This window comes from Gouania willdenowi, chromosome 15 (assembly GCF_900634775.1).
Source record: "Gouania willdenowi chromosome 15, fGouWil2.1, whole genome shotgun sequence".
NCBI classification, from domain to species: domain Eukaryota; kingdom Metazoa; phylum Chordata; class Actinopteri; order Blenniiformes; family Gobiesocidae; genus Gouania; species Gouania willdenowi.
In genome coordinates, this window is record NC_041058.1 from 2,555,433 (window position 1) to 2,577,654 (window position 22,222).

The window sequence follows — 22,222 nt, forward strand, 5'->3', positions numbered from 1 at the left end:
TTAAAGTTGTGTGATTTTAAAATCAACAAACGTTGAAATTTCAAGAATGCGTAACATCGTTCAGTATTTCAGAGGGAAATAAAGAGTAAAAAAGTGTCAAGTATAGAAACGCCATGCTGACTCAGCATTTCTACTGTGAGAAAAAGTTTGTTTCTTTTCTTTGTTTGTCTTTAAACAACATTTACAGTAGTTTGTGTAGTTTTTTATCTACACAGAAAGGTCATCCGCTCTGGTTCTGCTGCTGGTTCCGCTGGTTTTACTGAACCGTCTCTTGTCCCTGGTCATCAGAGCATCTCCGATCGGAGCGCAGCTCTGCGTGTCGTAGCAGTCCACTCCCGTACGCAGATATCCATTATCACGGCTCGAATTTTCACTGGTGTTCGGCACCCACGCGGGCGAGTAGCAGCTGATCTGCAGGAAGTTCACCTCATCCACCGCAGCAGCCATTTTGTTCTTCTCGGTAGCCATGTTCTCAGAGTTCTGCCGGTGGGCGAGGCCGTGGTTGGGGAACGGCAGAGAGAGGAAAGGGGAGGAGCCGGTCACACATTGGTTGAAGTCGGGGGGTGGAGTTGATGGAGGTGGAGGTGATAAAGAAAGCTGGCGTGACAGAGGAGCGCTGACACGAGCTCCGACCTTGGCTGAGACGAAGAGTCGCCTGAAATAAGCAACGTATGGTGATTATACTGCTCATAAAACAAAGGAAGATGATTAAAAACGACAGTACGCTGACATGCTCTGGTGGCTGAAGTTAGCAAGTAAATCACCGACTGTTGAAGGACTCCCACCCAAAAGGACTTCTAACCTCAGGTCCGTGAACACTCGCTAACTTGAGCCACCAGAGCGTGTCAGCGCACTGTTTAAGTTGTTGGAACTGTCGCCCCCTGTAGTCAATTTGGGAAATTATGAGAAATCATTTCAGGAAAATTTAGTCCTTTGAACACACTGTAGTCATGTGATAAAAGCATGGGAAAATTTTGATCCTCCAAATATTGTTGAGTTTCATTGAATGTGTGTATTTAGAAGGGCTGAGATATCTACAACTGAACTATTTGGTAATTTAGACAATAATTCATGTTTTTTCTGCCTTTCTCTTTTTTTTTTAACTTTCTCCTCCAGGCCAAATTGTATGGTCTAAAGGGCCATATTTGGCCCCCGGGCCTTGAGTTTGACACATGTGATTTAGAGCAACCAGAAGCAGCACAAGTTGTTATTTTGACTAAAAAGTTGCTAAATGATTTAAAAATCAGGCTGAATGTTTAATTCCAATAGAAAACAATGGGATGTTTACAGGCAGTGGGGCCGTGTGACATCATCAATCACATGATTTCAAGATGGAGGAACACAGGCTCAGATTCTTAAAAGGCAATGAAATGAATATTGTGCATAATAATGTGTTTTGTTAGACATAGATCTACTAATAATTACATCTGAAAGATTTTAGGCCAAACTTGCAATTGCTCACTAAACACAAGCCACTCCCACATTTTGCGTGGTTGAGTTGTCACATAATAATGCAGATTTTTTATACTTGGTGGTGTTACAGGGTAACTTTAAAAGAAAGCTGATGTGACAAAGCTCTTAAATCCACATGTGGACCTGCAGCAGTGTTTCCAGGCCAGATGTTGCAGCTCCAGCACGCTGAGGATCAGCGACACCGCAGACACAGCCAACATGAAGACGATGAACACGTTCTTCTCCGTGGGTCTGGAGACGTAGCAGTTGACTGGATGTGGACACGGCCAGGCCTGATGGAGAGTAAGAGGACCATAAACAATGCACCTGCTGTCTGATTCTAAATGTGGGCTTTAGATTTAAATAAATGTAAGGTGAGTTCTTACCTTACACACGTACAGAGGATGAAGAAAGATGCCGTACAGGAAGTACTGGAGACACAGGAACACCACCTTAGAGGAGAAAACATCACAGTGAGTCAACACATCCCATTACTTCCACACTCTTGAATCTCTATTACTTCCCCTGCGTTGCAGAGTGTAAATATTCAGCCACAGCTACAGATGTAGCTCACCCTCACTATTATCACTGTGAGGCAAACACAAGGGTTTTCTGTCTCTAAACAAATCTAATCGACTGGCCATTAGTAATCATAAAAATAATGGTTAATACTGTAAGCAAATGAAGAAAGTGACAAGTGCAAATAATCAAATGTTCACAAATCACAAAAAATCATATTAATTATGATGAAATTACAGTTGAAAATTGCGGAAATTAAAATCATAATGTTAAGATAAATTAGAGTAAAATAAGACAATTTAAGAAAGCAAAAATAAGCAATATAAGTGTCAATTAAATATATTAATTAATTAATTAATTAATTAATTAATCCCATTTAAAGTTATTAATTAAAGTTACAATCTTGAGAAAATAAAAAATTGATAGTGTAAATAATTAAATGGTCACAAATCCCAAGAAATTATATGAATTATAATGAAGTTAAATTAAAAAAGGCTGATATATAAATGTTTAAAGCATGTTTAATTAAAATTATAACATAAAGATAATTTTTGGTCAAATTGGACAATTTCAGAAAATAAAAATAAGCAATAAAAGCATAAATTAAATATATCAATAAAAGAATGAATACATTCAATTCAAATAAAGTTATTAATGAAATAGCTCAAATTAATAAAGTAAGTATTATGGAGAATATAGCTTGAAACATCCGGTTAAAGGCTCAGATATTAACGTACAAACCATTATTTTTAAAGGTAGACAAGCTAGAAAAGTTTGATTCATTTTAAATAAATACAAAAAGAAATATAAAAAAGCATGTGAGATAGTTGTAATAACTGACCTCCATGATGCTGCGTATTAAGATGCTCAGTATGTAGGTGTGCAGCAGCGCCCCCCTCAGGCGGACTCGACTAGGCACTACTTCACTCTTTTCTTTTCCTCTGTCACTCTCCTCCTTCCTCCCGCTCTTCTCTCTTTCCTCTATTCCTCTTCTGCCGCTTTCTCCTCCTCCTCCTCCTCCTCCTCCTCCCGGGTCATCCTCCATTCCTCCTCCTTCCTCCTCCTCTTCACCTCTCCTCCTCCTCTTCTCCTCCATGCGGACCGTGTGCATGGCGTGGCCCATGTAGATCAGACTGGGTGTGGACACGAAGACGATTTGCAGCACCTTGGAGTTTTAAATATTAGGTAAAGATTTAACATTTAGGTTTAGATTCATCATTTAGATTTAAATTCAACATTTAGATTTAGGTTCAACAGTGGGGTGGTGGTCACCCCAGTGATATGTCATTGTGGCCTTGGGCAAGGCACTTCACCCACATTGCCTCGTATGAATGTAGTGTGTGAGTGAGTGTTGGTGGTAATCGTAGGGGCCGATGGCGCACTATGGCAGCCTCGCCTCCGTCAGTCTGCCCCAGGGCAGCTGTGGCTACAACAGTAGCTTACCACCACTAAATGTGGAGTGAAAGAATAATGCCCTAATTCTGTAAAGCGACTTTAATGTCGCTATATACAATTGATGCATTATTAACATTTAGGTTTAGATTTAACATTTAGATAAATTCAACATTTAGGTTTAAATTCAACATTGAGGTTCAGATTTTTGATGTATCATTTATTTATAGTATTACACATTAAAAATGATATTTAACAATCAAGGTATAACATCTAACAATTATATTTAACGTTTAGATACCCAGTATCGTATGTGAGCTATGGGAAAGGCTCGGTCGTAGCAGACGTTCTCACAGCCCGGCTGCTCGGTGTCACAGTTAAAATCTTCCTGCTCGTCTCCCCACGATGACTCGGCGGCCGTCCCCAGAACCAGGATACGGAAGATAAACAGTATGGTCAGCCACACCTGTGGAGCAGGAACCATCCATTTAAAATTATATCATAAATGTGATGGAAAGGACAGAGAAAGTCTGAGTTCTTAAAGGGAGTGTACCCTAAAATCTTTCAAATGTATTTATTAGTAGATCTATGCCTAACAATTACATACAAATACATTATTATGCACCATATTAATTTAATTGCCTTTTAAAATGGGACTGTTTTACAGTTTTAGAGCCTGTGTTCTACCATCTTGAAATCACATGATTGATGATGTCACACGGCCCCACTGCCTGTAAACATCCCATTGTTTGCAGCCTGATTTTGAGAACATTTAGATTTTTCAGTCAAAATGGTTGCTCTAAAAAAAAAAAAGGAAAAGTTAAAGATGTTGGCGAAACAATAAAAATGGTTGTGACCTGAAAAATTATCTGTGACTGCAGGGGGCGACAGTTCCAACTCTGCGGTTTCATAATAGAAAATGAAGCAGAGAAGAAGAGCTCTCCTATAAGGGACCTTTAAACTCCCTTAAACAGTGAGCTGACACGCTCTAGTGGCTGGAAAAGCTACTAAATGATTTTAAAAGCTTCTAAATGATCTAAAAATCAGGCTGAATGTTTCATTCCAATAGAAAACAATGGGATGTTTACAGGCAGTGGGGCCGTGTGACATCATCAATCATGTGATTTCAAGATGGAGGAACACAGGCTCTAGAACTGTAAAGTAGTCCTATTTATAAATATTAATAAAACAAATATGGTGAAAAATATTATATATAATATTATATATATATAGTGGAGGATCCTGTTAATGTGCAGCAGGTCTCACACTGATGCTACATTGCTTAGCGTATCTTACACTATATGATATAGCGTGTCTTACCTTTCCAACAGAGGTGGAATGTTCCTGTACTTCCTCCAGGAAGTTTCCCAGCAGGCTCCAATCAGCCATCACCAACTACTGCCACTCAGCAGGATTCTAAGCCACTGATTGGACGATCTGCATCAAACAAGTAAAAGTAACTATTTATTATTTGTCTTATACATGGGCATTAGAAGAGATTTAACAAATGTATTTGTACAATAGTTGATTTATAGTAGACATAGGCAACTGACGGCCCCCAAAACAAAATTGTAAGTCATGCATTTGGAATTTATATGAAGCCCATCATAACACACACACACACAACTCCAGGAACACAGAAAATGCACAAAACCTCAACAAAAGTACACACAATTATAACAGACACACTGAACAACCACTTAAACACAAAATGACTAAGAACAACAACATGTACTAAAGGACTTCAAAGACAAACAAAATGCCAACGGAATTGCCCAAAATGACAGAAAAATACACAAAAACACAACATTAACTCAAAAAATATAACGAGAACACACATGATGACTTGCTAAACACACACAGAGGAAGCAAAAATTCACCATATTGACAAGAAAATAGACAAGATTAATTAAGAAAAAACACAAAATCTATAAAAACTCAACAACAAAAGAACACAAAAGCACAACAAAGTCAAAAATCGCTTTGATCTTTACTGTATTAAAGCTCAGATTAGTCATTAATCTAAACACTAACATGTATGTTGATAATGTGGTCAGACAATCCACTCTGATAGTTGCCACACTCTGATTTACAGGATTTATAGTTATTGACCAATGATTGTTGAGTTCCCATGCATCTTCATGTTTGTGTGTGTGTGTGTGTGTATTTAAGGGCACTACTGCGTGTCTATCATCTTGACCCCTGACCTTTCCCCCATCCAGCCCCTCTCCCATTAATAAAAATGTCTGGCTTTAGCTCGACTGCCCGTTCCCACAGTCTGTCTACGTCCGTCTCTGGGGAAGGAAAACTAGTCGTCTACTGTAAACACACACACATCATATTTAGAATGACTAATCGTTTGTCTCTGCCCACAGGGAAATGCTTACTCATGAATAGATTTAAACTTTTCTGAAGCTTTGACATTGAGGAGGAACCGCTTTGAATCAAAAATAACCAATAATCAGATCTGTACGTTAAAATAATCCAGTTAAAATTCAATTTAATCTGTGGAGCCAAAGTAACCAAAGGAAATTATACGCCACATTTAATGAATGAATGAATGAATGAATAAGTAAATAAATAAATAAATGTCATAATACAAACCAAAAGTTATGAACACAATAAAAAGATACGATAGATAGATAGATAGATAGATAGATAGATAGATAGATAGATAGATAGATACTGTAGATAGATAGATAGATAGATACTGTAGATAGATAGATAGATAGATAGATAGATAGATAGATAGATAGATAGATAGATACTGTAGCTAGATAGATAGATAGATAGATAGATAGATAGATAGATAGATAGATAGATAGATAGATAGATACTGTAGATAGATAGATAGATAGATAGATAGATAGATAGATAGATAGATAGATAGATAGATAGATAGATAGATAGATAGATACGTAGATAGATAGATAGATAGATAGATAGATAGATAGATAGATAGATAGATAGATAGATAGATAGATACTGTAGATAGATAGATAGATAGATAGATAGATAGATAGATAGATACTGTAGATAGATACTGTAGATAGATACTGTAGATAGATACTGTAGATAGATACTGTAGATAGATACTGTAGATAGATAGACATTTCAGGGGTTTCTCATAGGTTAAGCCTGAGAATTTTGAATAATTTTTTGATTGCGTGCAGCTGATAAATTAATCCATTGAAACTTTATGACTTTGTTTTAATGGATTTGTTACGACTGGAAGGTTACATTCAGAAATAAATAAAGGGCACATCGTATTCTGAGATTAACGCAGACACGGAGCATTTTTATTTTTAACAAAAGCTTTTCTGTTATTTTCCTCTATGATGGAGTCAAACCAAGGGGAACGAGGGAAAACAAGAAGGAAAAGGGCAACAGGAACTGGGTTGGATACTTTTTTTAAAAATTATATTTAAAAACAGACAGTGGTTAGCATTGCTGCCTAGCAATGCCACCGAGATGCTAATGCTATTATTTTTATTTTTTTTGTATATTCTGGTTTCTCAAACTCCACATGTAAATTTACTCAATCTATGTTTACGAGTACGCGACTAGACTTTACTATGAAAGTAAAAAGCATCACTAGTAGAACTACTGGAGCAAAACGTGTCATAGTACGACTAGTTAGCCTTGTATGCTAATTTAGGTTTGACATTGGCTTTCAAAAATATACCAACCAATCAGGAAGCTGGATTTGGTTCTAATCCCTCCTACTTCAATTACATTAGGTCTACGAGTACTACTTATTAGTAAATCAAAATCATCTACTAGTAAACAATTTTGTGTCTTGAGTAGTTAAGGTTGCCACAAGGGACATTCATGGGAGCGCATGAATACAATCCTCAAAAATAGAAACATTTTCACGTGATTGCCCCGTGTACCCCATAGCTCATGTTATACATTATTTATTTGTGTCTGCACGCTCGTCTAAACTCTTTCCTGTATCTCGTCCAACATTAACCTTGAATTTAGGCCTTTTTATTCATTTATTTCTGATGTTTTACTCATTTTAGAATTTGAACTTCACCTTTTGGTGCATTTTAATGAGTCGTGCCACAAATTATTATTGATAGATGAACAAAATAGATGTAAAAAAAAAAAAAAATTCTATTTTGTTAAAATTTAAGCTGAAATGTTTCTATGTAACCCGTGAAAGGTGTTTAAGTACCCCGAGAGGTACACGTACCCCAGTTTGGGAACCTCAACAATATACAGAAATCTCTACAAACATTTTTGACCAAGGGAATATTTTTATAAATATTTATGTAATTTATGCAAATACGGAACAAACAGCGTTCCATTTTGGCTCAGTACGGGACGCACCATTTAATGGCCAAATAAGGAATGATTCCATGTTTTAAGTGACATCACTGCCACAGTGGCTGTAATTGAAGTACAAATATCAAAAACAAGTGGTATGTTTATCAAACTGTAAAATTACATTTTTTTTAAACTTTTGCTACTACAACAGATTCTGATTTTGTTAAGTTCTTAAATTTTTAATAAAAACTTATGCATCTATAAAATTGTCCAGTATGTTTTATGAAGATAAAGTGCAATTAACTTCCAAGTTAAAATGCATTAAGTAGTGAGGTAGTTTAATAAGGTTTGATATTATGTACGATACATATGTTAGCGCAATTAATTTTTTTTTGTCATAAAAAAATTAAATAAAATGGTTTTGGACATTTTTTTTGATGCAGTAAAATATTGTGATATATCACAGTATCAGTTACACCTTACTACTACTACACTCTGTTTTTAGTCAACCAGTAAAGCCACTAGTAGAAATAATGTTAATCAGGTAGGAGGGATTAGAACCTAATCATACTCCCTGATTGGTTGTAATATTTTTAAATTTAATTATTTTTTATTAAAATATCAAATGTGTAGATTTTTGCTCTGGGAAAGGCAAAAGTTTGGTTTTAAATGACTTGATTTAGTATCTTTTAAAGGGCCTTTAAATGCCCCTCCCTTCCTGTTTTTGTTAAAGCAAACCTTAACAAATCTTTTGTGTGTGTTTCTAATTTTTTCGTGTGTGCAACACACATTGATTTTCATCACAAGTGCCTCCCTCCACCGTCATTAATAACAATATTACTTCCTTCGATAGACTTTCTCTTGACCTCTGTGTACATGTGAGCCCGCTTGGTATTGTTCTGTATCCTGCCCTGATAACATGCATGCATGCACATTTATACACACACACAGACACACACACACACACACACACACACACACACACACACACACACACACACACACACACACACACACACACATTGCAGGTTTTTTGTTTACGATAATAAAAGAATAAATGATAAATCAGTGGCAATAACTCAGACCAGAGGATGTTTTTCAGTGCCATAGTTTGGGTTATTTATAACCTTCTCTATTCATGTTCTAGTGTTAGCGCCCATAGGTCAACAATGTTACATTTTAGACACATTAATCAGAATCAGGGAGTTCATTCAGATGGGAAATATATATTTACAAGAGCATTCTGCTAAATATGTTTTATTAATTTTATTCACCATTGATTTTTTTTTTTTTTTCCTGCCCTTGTTTTCTGTAGCACTTTGAGATTGCTAAATGTAAAGTGCTTTACAAATAATAATAATAATAATAATAATAATAATAATAATAATAATAATAATAATAATAATAAAATACATACAATGTTTTTTTTTAATAAAACATTAGTATTAAAACAAAACTTTAGAACAACTGTTTGTTTAAGAGTTTTTACAAAAGATAACAAATGGAAGTTTATAAATAAACATAATTTTGGGGTTTATGGGTGGTTTCTAGATTTATTTTTCACGTTTTATTTTAGTTGGTATTTGTTTTTATTAATTTTTAAATTAAATGATCAATAGTTGTGCTTTGTTTTTAGCTCATAAAGTTGTCTCCTTTATCAGATTATTTTAATTTGGTAAGTCTACTTTTCTGGGCAATTTTTATATATTTTTTAGTTTGATTAAATAAGGAATTTGATGTTGGAAATATACTTTTCTTTACAATTTCATCCTTCCCAACTCTGGCAAGAAATACATTTTTAATCACAATCCACCAACAATAATACAAATATTAATGTATTTCAACAAAACTGATGTGTTTAATGGGTTTAAAAATTTAATCAATCTTAAACAAGTTCATTACAACTGACACATGCAAAAAATTTGAATTTTAGAATATGAAGAATTAGTAAATAAGGAGATAAACAATTATTTCAAATAAAAACAAATACTTTAAAAAAAAATAAATAAAATAAGCATGTTTTTTGATCAGTTTTAATTTTAATTTTGTAAATTCACCATAACTAAATTTGTTGTAGTTGCAAAAATATATATCATATGTATATGTATTGGCATTATTTTACTGAAGATTTTCTGAAGTTTAAAGTAGTAAAAGTTCTTTTATACCAGAACTAAATCCAACAACAGTACGGACATGTTGCATACACACCTTTTTCTTTACACAGGAGCAGAAAAAGCTCGAATCCTCAGTGAAAACTCTTCCTCGTGTCCTCGTCTCTTGCCACCCTTGTGTAAAGCAACTACAGAGATTATAGTAAAGATGTCTCAACAGCAGATGTTTGCAGGAGTCCAGATGTGTTCCAGTAGTGGTTACTAGTGGAGATGGGTGATGGATGAATGCTAGGTCCAACAGTTTGAGTCCAGAAATCTGAACTGAGATGAAGTGGGAGTGGGAGGATGGTTTAAACCCTCTAACCCCCCTTTGCTGTCGCCTCTGTCTACATCTCCAGAGGAAGTGGGCCTGGTGCCCGACTTGTTCGCTGCTGCTAATGTATGTGTGCATGTGTGTGTGTGTGTGTGTGGTATCTGGCATCTGAAGGAAGTCACTTATTGTATTGGGACACAATGGCTTTGGTTCTACATTCCTCTGTGTCACCTCATGTCTCCATTTTATTTTAATACCACTTTATTTGAGACAACACCTCAAGAACTCAATTCTGCCTGAGTGACTTCTAAAATACAAAGACTTTGAACTGGATTATTTTTTATTACGGTTAATAAGTCTAATATGTTAAGGTTTCATTTAGTCAGCTTTTTTCAGGAAATTTACTTTGATCTCATGACTTGTTTCGACTGCCAAATGCCAGTCTTCTTCAGAGGCGTCTGCTGATCGCTTTGATATGTCCTTGAATTCCGCATAATAAGTCCAGGGAGTTATTTTTGTCTTATTTTTGAATATGTTAAAGATTTATTTATTCAGACGTTTTTTTTTTTTCAGGAAATTTACTTTGATCTTCCGACATGTTTCGACCGTCAACTGCCAGTCTTCTTCAGAAGCGTCTGCCAATTGCTTTGATGTGTCTTTGACTTCCGCGTAATAATTTCAGCAGGTTAATTTTGTCTTGTTTTTGCATAATATGTTAAGGTTTAAACTATTCAGATGTTTTTTAAGGAAATTTGCTTTGATCTCCGGACATTTTGACTGTCATATTTTCACTGGTGTTTGTTTGTCTTTCAGCAGGATTACCACAAAAGTACTTCACAGACTTTGACAAACCAAAGATAGACCGTAGGCCGGGTAAGATTCCATTAGATTTCAGAGGAGATCCATATCAATATACTGATTCTCTCATCATTGACGACATTTCAAAACTTTGCATCTCGGTTTGTAATTCATTGATTTCCATGAAAGTTATGTCGAGTGCGTTCCCAAAGATCTGGGGTTCTAAGAATATTTGTTTGTTTATTTTTACCCTTTTTCTGCAACTCCACCAAACTTTCCATATTTTAATCTATTTTCATCACTTTTTCTTGGCATATTTTTGCTCCTTTTAATGCATTTTAATACATTACTCCAATTTCTGACACTTCTCCATCATATTTCAATGTTTTTTCTGCACATTTTTTCCAATTTCAAGACATTTTCAGCACTTATAAACCCTTTCCACCACTTTTGCCACCTAATGTTGCATATTTAACCAATTTTTGCCACTTTTAATCTCTTTTCACCATATTTCATGCTTATTTTTGCCAATTTAACCGCATTTACTATTTGTCATGCCCATTATTTGCCAGTTTAAACTAACTGTTCTTATTTTTTAAATCACATTACCCCAACCCCATATTTCTGTCACTTTTAAGCCAATATTGATACTTTGAACTCTTTTTTTATCACTTTTTCTGTCTGTTTTTGACCACTAATTTGCAACTTTTAACCAATTCCTGTGGTTTCAAAATACCAATTTCACCATCTTTTCCACCAGTTTTGGTCACTTTTAACCCATTTTATTTTTGATTAAAATAAGGATTTAGAACATGTATGAAAACAGAACAAAGTCCGGCCCTTATAACATGTAGAGGCAAAATAAAGGAAAATTTCTTATTTTACGGTACAGCCGACAACCTTACTTGGTCGTATCAGGTCAAGTTGTTTTGGTAAAAACCAAGGACATAATCTTTTATTGTTGTTATTAGCAGAAATATAGGGAAAATTAACCTTTTGATATTTTTCAACCTACACGCACTCAATGATTAGCAAAACTACTTCAGTATGTTCCATTTAAGTACGCAAATGCAGCTTTTACTTTGAAATATTTGAATACTGGGAAAGGCATAGACATTTTTGGACAGATATTGTTCTTAACGCTTCTGTAATCAGTGTGGAAAATTGAGGTTTTTGTCTTTTTTAGAAAACATTTTGATAATGTCAAAATCCATCTGTTTGCCTCCAGGCCGTCTCGCGTGGTTTCACGTTGATTTTTATCAAAGTAGCGCCGGCATCATAAGACGCTGTTGGAACAGAAGCCAGCGAGCGGCTACAGACGTAATAAAAAAATGAACCTTAAACTCTGTGGTCGTATTAATTAGAATAGAAACTCTCTCTCCGCCCCTCTGAGAACACATGACCTGCTTATCAAAGCTTCCTATCGTCTCAGAATGGATGAAAAGCCATGGTCTAGTTTCAATCTGCGGGTGATGATGGTTGAACTCTCAAGACACAAGACAATGATGCATTGTTTGCCATCCTGAGAAAAATATATGAAAACAAGCACTTCTCAACATAAGTTTCTTTTCTGGGACTTATTGTCTAAAGCAGTGGTTCTCAAACTTTTTTTGGCTCAAGTCCCCCCTTTGTCCGACGACCACATTTTGCTCAGAATTCTGTGAAAAAACAACTATAGATCACAATGATGGATTAAAGGAGTGATAACACACATTATAAAGAACCTCATTTTGTAAATAAATGGGATGAAATGATATTTAGTGTCCCCTGAATAGATTTATTTCTATAGCTTTTTATCATTTATGGAAGACTGACTCTTGTATTTTCCGTTCATGTCCTCATCAAGATCGTTTTATTCTGTGTTTTTTATTGTCATTTAAATTTTTCTCTCTCAGTGTGTGTGTTTTTGGTGTCGTTTGGTTATTTGTTATGTGTTTTTTTTAATTATGTTTTTCTGTAATTTTTGTGTATTTTGTGGTGATCTTGTGTATTCTTCCCTCCTTCACAGTTTATTTGTTGTTTTGTGTTGCTGGTAATAGTAAGTATATTTTTCTCTTAGTGTGTTTTTTTTATTTGTCATTTTGTATATTTTGTTGTTGTTTGTATCTTCTTTTTATTATTCATTATATTTTTCTTGTCTTTTCTTTTATTTTGTGTTTTTTTGTGAATTGCATTTATTATTTAGTATTAATGTAATTTTTAGCTGTCTCAAAGTTTAAACGTGTGTGTGTGTGCGTGTGTGTGTGTGCGTGTGTGTGTGTGTGTGTGTATTTAATGGAAGGTATGTTATCACTTAACACAAGTGTAGTCATGCAGGATGATAACAGAGGTGTGGACATAGAAACACACACACACACACAATGGATACACACTCAACACTCTTTGGGGTATTTTTAGGAAGCGCTTCAGATGTGTTGCAGCACACACCAGGTGGGTGGGATTATCTGAGCCTCAGCACCTCTGCTGACACACAGCTGGCAGACACTAGAGCTGAGACAGATGGAAGCTAAGCATACATTCATTCAGTCAGTTCACGTCATCACATCCTGGCTATTTTAAATTAAAGTGCTACATATTGATCAGTTTAAAATCATTTTTGAGTTTTCATTTATTTATGGAACTAGTGCGGTGCCTGTAGGAAGTATGTGTTGCTATAGAAAAGTGGGAGGTTAAGTAGCTTTTACATCGATTCTCAACTAGTGGGTCGTGACCCAAAAGTGGGTTGTGGACCTGTACTCTGTGGGTCGTGGACAGCTAGTCAAAAATAAACACTTAATACTTAATGTCACTCATGTTAGACTTGTTTTTTATTTTGAAAGATTTTTTTTTTTCTTTTGACAGGCATTATGTGAAATGCATCTTTCACAGGAAAATATATAGATTTATGTTTGTTTGTTTTTTTTTAAAATGTATATATGTGTGTTTTCAACAGCTATTTTCAAAAAACTGAATTTGGTTGGTAGCAATTTAATGACGGGGGCAAATTGTGGGTCCCAGACCAGTTGAGGACCCCTGAAAGAAAAGCAGAAGTTTTACGCTTAAGTTCTGGTTTCTAAATCAAAACAACATAACAGCACGTTTTTTGCAAAGATAACAAACTCAAAACATGTCATGAAATCACTATTTTCTAATGTCCATGTGTAGCCAAACAGAAATAGTCCAGTCATTCCCAACTGGTGGGTCGGGACCCAAAAGTGGGTCACAGACATGTATTGGGCGGGTCACGGACAGCTGATCAAAAATAAATAAATACTTAATGTTTCTCACATTAGACTTATATGCTTATATGCTTATATTTTGAAAGAAACTTTTCTCTTTTGACAGGAATGCTGTGAATTGCATGTTTCACAGGAAAATAGATAGATTTATATTTTAAAAGATTACCATATATGTGTGTAAATTTGGTTTGTTGAATTCTAAAAACAATTTTTTCTATTATTATTATTACTAATTTTAGTGACAAACGTTGCTCACCGAGGACACCTGCTGGTCAATATTTATATGGTGTTTTTTTTTTTCAGGATATTTGACCCACTTTAGTCATTTTTAAAAGCCCTTTGTGCAGTCACTCCTGAAGATATTCTACGCAGCTTTCAACTTAGTTTATCCTGAGTTACCTGACTACCTGTCAACATTGAGCTGTTCTGCAAAGCGGCATTTAAGTCAATTTTATGAAATAATTAATGAACGGTATTGTTGCAATAAAAACAAATCCGACTCTGCACACCCAGCAGCCATGTTGAAAGTCTCAGGTCAGTCTGATCTTGATTTGCAGATATTTGAGGAACACGCACGCACGCACACACACACACACACACACACACACACACACACACACACACACACACACACACACACACACACAGACGTGGATTCCTTGTTTTTTATAGAGATTTTGTCACAGATTGCAAACAATGTTTCTTTATTTTCTATATTTTTTACTACTTTTTTCATGCAGGTGATTATAGTTTAATTTTTTTTTTTTTACTTATTCCGTATGACATTTGAAAATGTGTTATTTGTTAGGATTATTTGGGGGGGGCAATGAATGGGGCTTGAAAGTTCACCTTCGTTCAAAGTGATAAATAAATCCTTAAAAAATCACATATTCTGCATCAACCTTCACTTTAGTGTCTTCCACAAATTCCTTAATTTCCACCATAAATGATAATAATAGACCTGTGTCATGCATTGTTAATCTACACTTTCCATTCATTGTGTTTTATTCTGGCTACGGTTTGTTCAGACAATCACACAATGAACCGACTGTGTTCAGCTTTCTGCTTTCGTCCTCATTTTACAATATGTCATCACCACAGAAGTATTTGTTTAAAGGTGTCTGAACATGTCAGTGTGTGTGTGTGTGTGTGTGTGTGTGTGGACAGCTGCTCCCCCCTCCTCCCATTGGCTGCTGCTCAGAATCAGATGCTGTTTTCACTGATCAGATGGACTGGACTTCTGCTGCTCGTGTGCAGAAACACATGCTGCACTTTTGGACATGAATCTAAACTCTTTGGATCTGACTGGACCCTTCATTGTATCGTTCAGCTCCAACAGCCTGTGGACAAAGTATGTGTGTTTCCATGCTTACGGATCTTTAATGAAATACCTTTTAAACTAAAGGATTAAACTGGTTTTATCTCCTGTGTAGATGCTGAGTCTGTCTCTGGTGATGATGATGATGATGATGATGATGATGATGATGATGATGGTTCTCTTCTGTCCTCCTGCTCGCTCCTCTCCTCTGACTACAGTAAGTTTTATAAAGTATATACTAGTTTTTACAACATCCATTCATTGAAACAAAGCTGGTGTTTTATAAATACTGAACACAAAGTACAAAAAAGTAGATTTTTTTTTTTATTTATTTTTGAAAATGAAACTAAAAACGAGGTAAAAACTCATTATTTACAAACAGTGAAATTGATTTATCTGATGAAACACTGGACTATAATCTATCACACTTATTCAGATCAATTTATTTTTCAGATTAGTTTCAGTTTCAGTTCAAATTTCAATTCCATTTCTAATTCTAATTCTATCTAAAAAATAATAATAATCAAATTATAGTTCTGATTCTATTTGTAGTTTTATTATAGTTCAAATTCCATTTCCCATTTCATTCTAATTCTAGTTCAAGATCTGGTTCTAGTATTAATTAAAATTTTGATTCCAGTATTGCATCTAATTCTAACTCACATTCTAATTCCTAATTCTAACTCAGATTCTAAATTTTAATTCAAATTTCTAAGTTCAACTCTAAATTTTATTTCTAATTTTAAATCTAGTTCTAGTTCTAGTCCCAATTTTTATTTTGGCTCTATTCTAAATCCAATTCTGTTGAAGTTTGAGTGAACTTAAGTTCCAATTTGAATTCTAATTCTAAATCAAAATCAAAGATCTGGTTCTAGTTCCAGTTCCAATTGTGATTCTTAGTCCTGATTCTAATTCCTGTAATTTCTAGTTTTAGTACCTTTCTAATTCCTAATTCTTATCATAAATTAAGTTCTGATTCTACTTCCACTGTTAGTTTTAATTATAATTTTGGCCATTTTCTAATTCTGATTCTGTTTGAGTGAATTTAAGTTATAATTCATATTCTATTTCTAATTCTAGTTACATTTTCAGTTTTGTTTCTCATTATATACAGTTTTGTTCAGATCACAAAGACAAAATTCCCATATTTTCAGTTATTCGGCCTAAACTTGTGTCGCTTATAATAAAATGTGGTGTAAACAACAAACAGTTGATGTAGATTTATTGTCTCTGTACATATTCTATACATTCCAGTGCACAGGAACATGTGGTATAGATATATTAATATGACCATAGGAGTGAAATGGTCTTAAAGTGGAAATGTTAAGAATTTTATTAAACTTTGCGATGATACATCAGATGATTACAGACGGTGAGTTTTTGGTTTTATTAGGGTTGTTTTTCTTTGTCAGGTGTGTATTATTATGTTTCCATGGATACAAATGACAGTTTTGAGCTTGTGTTCTGTACGTAAAAGGAATGTGAAACATTCCAGAGTATGAAAACGTACAATTTTCTCACTTTGTAGCAAATGTTTGATTTAAATGAAGACGACAGAGAAATAGAAATAAATATATTCAGACTTTCAGATGCAGCACCGCTGTGCAGCTGCCTGATGTGTGTGTGTGGGAGGGAGGGACACACACACACACACACACATGGTTATTGTCATTCAAAGCGACATGTGTCCCCCTCAGTGGCAGATCAAAGGTCACCATCTGGAGAGTGAAACACACCCGTTAGGTCAGCGGTCTTCAACCTGCGGCTCTGGAGCCTCATGTGGCTCTTGGACTCTTTAGCAATGGCTCCCTTTAGCTTTTAGAAAATGTATTGAAATAAAGAATTGCTATTTTCTTACAGAGGTAATTAATGATTAATCACACTGACACCAAATAAAATCACGAAATAACAATTTGTGAACCTAAAAATAAACCACGTTGTGCAATAAATCTGCCAAATTTCCTACTTCACCTCCTATAACATCTACAGACCATCAACGTTCCCTGCACCTGTGGTTAAACTGAAGATACTAAATCAACTAAAAGGTGATTCTGGAAGAAAATAAAGATGTTCATTGTGTTGGGGACGGATTAGTTTAACTGTCAATGTACCGTCTAAATATGCATGCTCCATATGTGGCAAGGAATTAGCAATTAGCATGTGTTGACCGACATGATTTTGTGTTCAATACATTTACTTCAAATACATTTACTAAAAAAAACAACTTATTTACATAACATTATTCAATATAATTGTATTGTCTTCATTGAGAAGGTTTTATTTTTTTGGCTCCGGAAGGACTTTAGTCCAGGTGAGATGAGGTCAAATGTCTCCTTTGAGATGACAGGTTGCAGAACGCTGGGTTCGATGGTTTTATGGATGCAGTGAGAATGTGACTCACCTTTCTTTCCTCTATCTTCTCTTTTTGTGGAGTCGGTGTGTGCGCGTACATTCTGTGGTGCAGGAAGAGAGTGTGTATCCACTGACGGAGGTGAACCAGTGTGTCGCTGTTTGCAGGTAAATCTCCTCATCGCACAATCTGAGGTTTGCACCAAAGAATAGAACTTAAAGGGCCTAAAATCTTTGAAATGTACTTATTAGAAGATCTATGCCTAACCAAACACATTATTTTGTACCATATTTGTTTTATTAATGTTTAAAAATGGGACTACTTTACGGTTTTAGAGCTTGTGTTTCTCCATCTTGAAATCATGTGATTGATGATGTCACACGGCCCCACTGTCTGTAAACATCATTTAACAGCTTTTTAGATCATTTAGCAACTTTTTCAGTTAAAATGCTAATTTGTGCTGCTTTTGGTTGCTCTAAATAATCAGGAAAAGTTCAAGATATCGACATCTTTATTGTTTACCAAAAGATAATAAAAACAAGGCTTTACACCGATCCGATTGGCTGTATCGGATCGGCCGATATTTTGCATTTTGTGCAATTGATTGCTCCTATTGCATTGTTTTATCATCTCATTTACACTGAAGAGTTGTTCGCTTTACGTGACACGGCTTTATTTCACTCACAATTGTGCACAAAGGTGAAAACCTATGAGTGAACGGTGAAAATGTCTCAGATGGAGCAGATTGGCTGAGTATTAAATTAAGACATAGAACTATCACATTTGTCCAAAAATGAAATATTTCACAAATCTACATAGAAATGAAGCAGTAACGAAGCATACTGTATCTGTATTACTTAATTTCAATAGTAATATACTAGAGTTTATTTATTTTTCACTATTTAATACATTGACGTCGCCTCCGTTGATTTGGTACAGACGGCATTTTCAACAGATCTTTCTGTTTTAATAAGCAATTCTAATAGGATTGTACGTTGTGTATTAATAACAGTTGTCCTGTTTTTGGGGTAAACCTTCTGTGCAGCAGTGTGAGGCGTCAGAGAACTGGGTCTGTGGCAGTAACAGAAAATCCTACAGGAATCACTGTGAGCTGCACAGAGACGCCTGTGTTACACACACTAAGATACACACAGAGCACAGAGGACGGTGTCTGGGTTAGTACACACACACACACACACACACACACACACACACACACACACACACACACACACACACACACACACACACACACACACACACACACACAGTTAAATGTAAATGTAAATGTTAAATGTTAAATGTAAGTGTTCAAAGTTGAATGTTGAATGTAAGTTAAATGTTGATCTAAATTTTAAATCTAAGTCAAAATGTTAAATGTAAATCTAAATGTTGAATGTAAATCTAAATGTTGAATGTAAATCTAAATAGTAAATGTTGATCTAAATGTTAAATTAAATTCTAAATGTTAAATTAAATTCTAAATGGTAAATCTGAATCTACATATTAAATCTAAACGTTAAATGTTGATCTAAATGTTAAATCTAAATCTAAATGTTAAATCTAAATCTAAATGTTAAATGTAAATCTAAATGTTAAATTTAAGTCTAAATGTTGAATGTAAATCTAAATGTTAAATTTGAATCTAAATGTTAAATCTAAACGTTAAATGTAACTCTAAATGTTAAATGTAAATCTAAATGTTAATTGTATTTGAAATTAACATTTAGATTCAACATTTAGATTTAGATTTAAGATTTAAGATTTAAGATTTAAATTTAACATTTTCAGTTACATTTAACTTTTACATTTAACTTTTACATTTAGATTTAAACATTTAGATTTAGATTTTACATTTAGATTTAGATTTTACATTTATTTTATGTTTACATATTTTTTAACAATTATATAGATGAATTTCTATCTCAATTGAAAGAAAAATGAGCTAAATGTTGAAAATATGTCAGCTATGAAACACTGGGTGAGTTTTTCAGCATCACACTTTATAACCTTTGTTTTTATTCTGCAGTCCAATCCAAAGAAGCCAACGTGAGCCCGAGTGAGTCAGTGAGAACCTGAAGCAGAGCATCATTACTGATGCTGGTGCACGTCACTGATGGTGTGTGTGTGTGTGTGTTTTTTAAATGTATTTATCACTAGTGGTGTGTTTCCTCTCTGATCGTGATTGGCTGAGGGACAAAGTGATGCAGTGGCTTCACACACAACTGGAATCAGACCAGTTGTCCTTAAACATCTCGTCATCCACCGACCTGCTGCAGACGTACTTCCAGGTGGTATTTTTGGAGTAAATTTGTGTATTTTTGTTGTGCCTTTATGCATTTTTTGTAATTTTGTTGTCCTTTTGTGTGTATTTTTGTATTTTATTTTTTGTTTTGCTGTTCTCTTGTGCATTTTTTTGCAATTTTGTTTGTTTTTGTTGTCCTTTTGTGCGTTTTTATTTGTAGTTATATTCATTTTTGTTGTTCTTTTGTTTATTTATTTTTTAATTCTATTCCTTTTTGTTGCCGTTTGTGCATTTTTTGGTATGTTTTTTGGGGGTAATTTTGTACAGACAAAATGAAACTGAGGGGCTGGATGCAGCAGAGGGATGCTGCCCCCCAAGTTTTTATTTTATTTTATTGTTGTTGTTGTTTTTCCTTATTTTTCTTTTTTTTTTTTCTATCGTCAGTTTGAGTTCAAAGTTAAATAAATCTTAATTTATTAAATAATAATAATAATAATAGATCACTATAACATTTAAAAAATGTTTTGTCTATTTTTCTTTAATATTTTGAATGTTTTTTCTCTTTCTTTTTTTTAATATGGATAACAACTGCTTTGTTTGTGTTTCTAAGAAGCTAATTTTAGTTTTACACTAAAATCAGTCGATATTTAAACAGTTTTTTATTTGAGATGGTAATGGATCCATCGATTCATTCTATTAACTGGAGAATGTAAATATAATATCTTGGTTTGGGTTTTAAAAATGTAATTTTGCAGCATTTTATTACAGACTCAGTGACTTAATATTTTCTGATGTATTATTTGTGTGACAGACGTACGATGACGGGGATTCACATCTGGACTCTGAGGAGTTTCTTCACTTCCTGAAGCACGACGAGACGACCCTGAACCTGACCTTTTCTCACGCTGTGGAAACCAACCTGCTGCTCAGGTTTATCCTCCTCTTTTCAGCTTCACGTTCATGTTCTCCCACATAATAGTTCAGTAGCCACTGATGATTCAAGTCATGGATTAACAAGTTTACCATTAGTTAAATAGCTTAAAAACCTTTTTTAAATGTAAAATGTGTCAGGCTCTGATGCTGAGTCATGAGTGAGTCTAACTTCCTGTCCATCTCTCTCAGGTCTCTGTGTGTCGACGCTCTGATTGAACTTTCTGATGAAAACTCTGACTGGAAACTGAGTTTAAACGAGTTCATCAACTGTCTAAGCCCCACCTACCATCCACCTGAGAGGAGTAAATACACACACACAAAATCTAAATGTTAAATGTAAATCTAAATGTTAAATGTAAATCTAAATGTTAAATGTAAATCTAAATGTTAAATGCAAATCTAAATGTTAAATGTAAATCTAAATGTTAAATGTAAATCTAAATGTTAAATGTAAATCTACAGTTTATTTTGATTTATGAGTTCAAACGGTTGGCAAGAAGGTTATAAGAAGAAAATATAATAGCTAAAAAAAAAGTTATTGGCAATTTAAATCAGATGTAGTCAACTGGCGGCCCGGGGGCCACATGCGGTCCTCGATCTAATATTGTATGTGGCCCCCCGCACAAAATTATATTAAAATAAGCAAAAACAACAGCAAGAATACACTAAAAATAAATAAATAAATAAATATATATACTCCAAAAACACACAAAACTACTACAGAAATTAGCTAAATGACAACAGAAATACACAAGAAAACTCCGAATATCTGAAAATGGAAATCTTTGATCAGGGTTTAGTTATATTTTTTCTTGTGATTGTTTCATTTGTGTGTGTGTGTGTGTGTGTGTGTGTGTGTGTGTGTGTGTGTGTGTGTGTGTGTGTGTGTGTGTGTGTGTGTGTGTGTGTGTGTGTGTGTGTGTGTGTGTGTGTGTGTAGAGTGTGCACTTGAGGACGAGGTGTTCGAAGACGGCGCCGAAACTCAGATGCAGTGCAACAAGTGTGTATGTGCCTGTGGAAACTGGGTCTGCACTGCGCTGATCTGCAATGGTAACACACACACACACACACACACACGCACACACACACACACACACACAGGTGTGTGCTTAATGATGTGATGGTGTGTGTTTCAGGAGAGCGACATGTGGAGGATGATGATGACGATGGAGCAGAGGAAGAAGTAACAGAGGAGGAATGGAGCAGGAGAGTAGCTCTACTCAACGCTCTGCATCTTAATCTGTAGACCAACCCGCTGTAAACTCAGAATTTTTTACTTTTTTCTCAAAACTCTGACTTTA

General features: G+C 34.8%; 2 protein-coding genes across 2 annotated transcripts; one reads left to right on the forward strand and one right to left on the reverse strand.

Annotated features, from left to right (window-relative positions):
• Positions 1-10,051, reverse strand: LOC114476730 (gap junction alpha-5 protein-like). The gene is made up of 7 exons (XM_028468593.1): positions 9,844-10,051; positions 4,684-4,800; positions 3,665-3,829; positions 2,813-3,136; positions 1,839-1,904; positions 1,597-1,745; positions 1-655 (listed from the first exon to the last, which is right to left on the reverse strand). Exons 2-7 carry the CDS (start codon positions 4,750-4,752, stop codon positions 208-210), a joined length of 1,221 nt encoding a protein of 406 aa, XP_028324394.1. The 5' UTR covers positions 4,753-4,800; positions 9,844-10,051; the 3' UTR covers positions 1-207.
• Positions 10,052-15,294: 5,243 nt separating this feature from the next.
• Positions 15,295-22,177, forward strand: LOC114477204 (follistatin-related protein 1-like). The gene is made up of 10 exons (XM_028469394.1): positions 15,295-15,426; positions 15,509-15,610; positions 17,827-17,910; positions 18,789-18,918; positions 19,773-19,802; positions 19,904-20,034; positions 20,800-20,918; positions 21,111-21,223; positions 21,861-21,971; positions 22,058-22,177. Exons 2-10 carry the CDS (start codon positions 15,509-15,511, stop codon positions 22,165-22,167), a joined length of 930 nt encoding a protein of 309 aa, XP_028325195.1. The 5' UTR covers positions 15,295-15,426; the 3' UTR covers positions 22,168-22,177.
• The last annotated feature ends 45 nt before the right edge of the window (positions 22,178-22,222 follow it).

Bases quoted from the DNA above. Each gene is read 5' to 3' on its own strand.
- LOC114476730 (XM_028468593.1), bottom strand. From the start codon at position 4,752: ATGGCTGATTGGAGCCTGCTGGGAAACTTCCTGGAGGAAGTACAGGAA. The intron at 3,830-4,683 runs GTAAGACACGCT...CCTGCTCCACAG, and splicing joins ATTCCACCTCTGTTGGAAAG to GTGTGGCTGACCATACTGTT. The intron at 656-1,596 runs GTCCACATGTGG...TGCTTATTTCAG, and splicing joins GCCTGGAAACACTGCTGCAG to GCGACTCTTCGTCTCAGCCA.
- LOC114477204 (XM_028469394.1), top strand. From the start codon at position 15,509: ATGCTGAGTCTGTCTCTGGTGATGATGATGATGATGATGATGATGATG. The intron at 18,919-19,772 runs GTTAGTACACAC...TTTATTCTGCAG, and splicing joins GCACAGAGGACGGTGTCTGG to TCCAATCCAAAGAAGCCAAC. The intron at 20,035-20,799 runs GTGGTATTTTTG...TTTGTGTGACAG, and splicing joins TGCTGCAGACGTACTTCCAG to ACGTACGATGACGGGGATTC.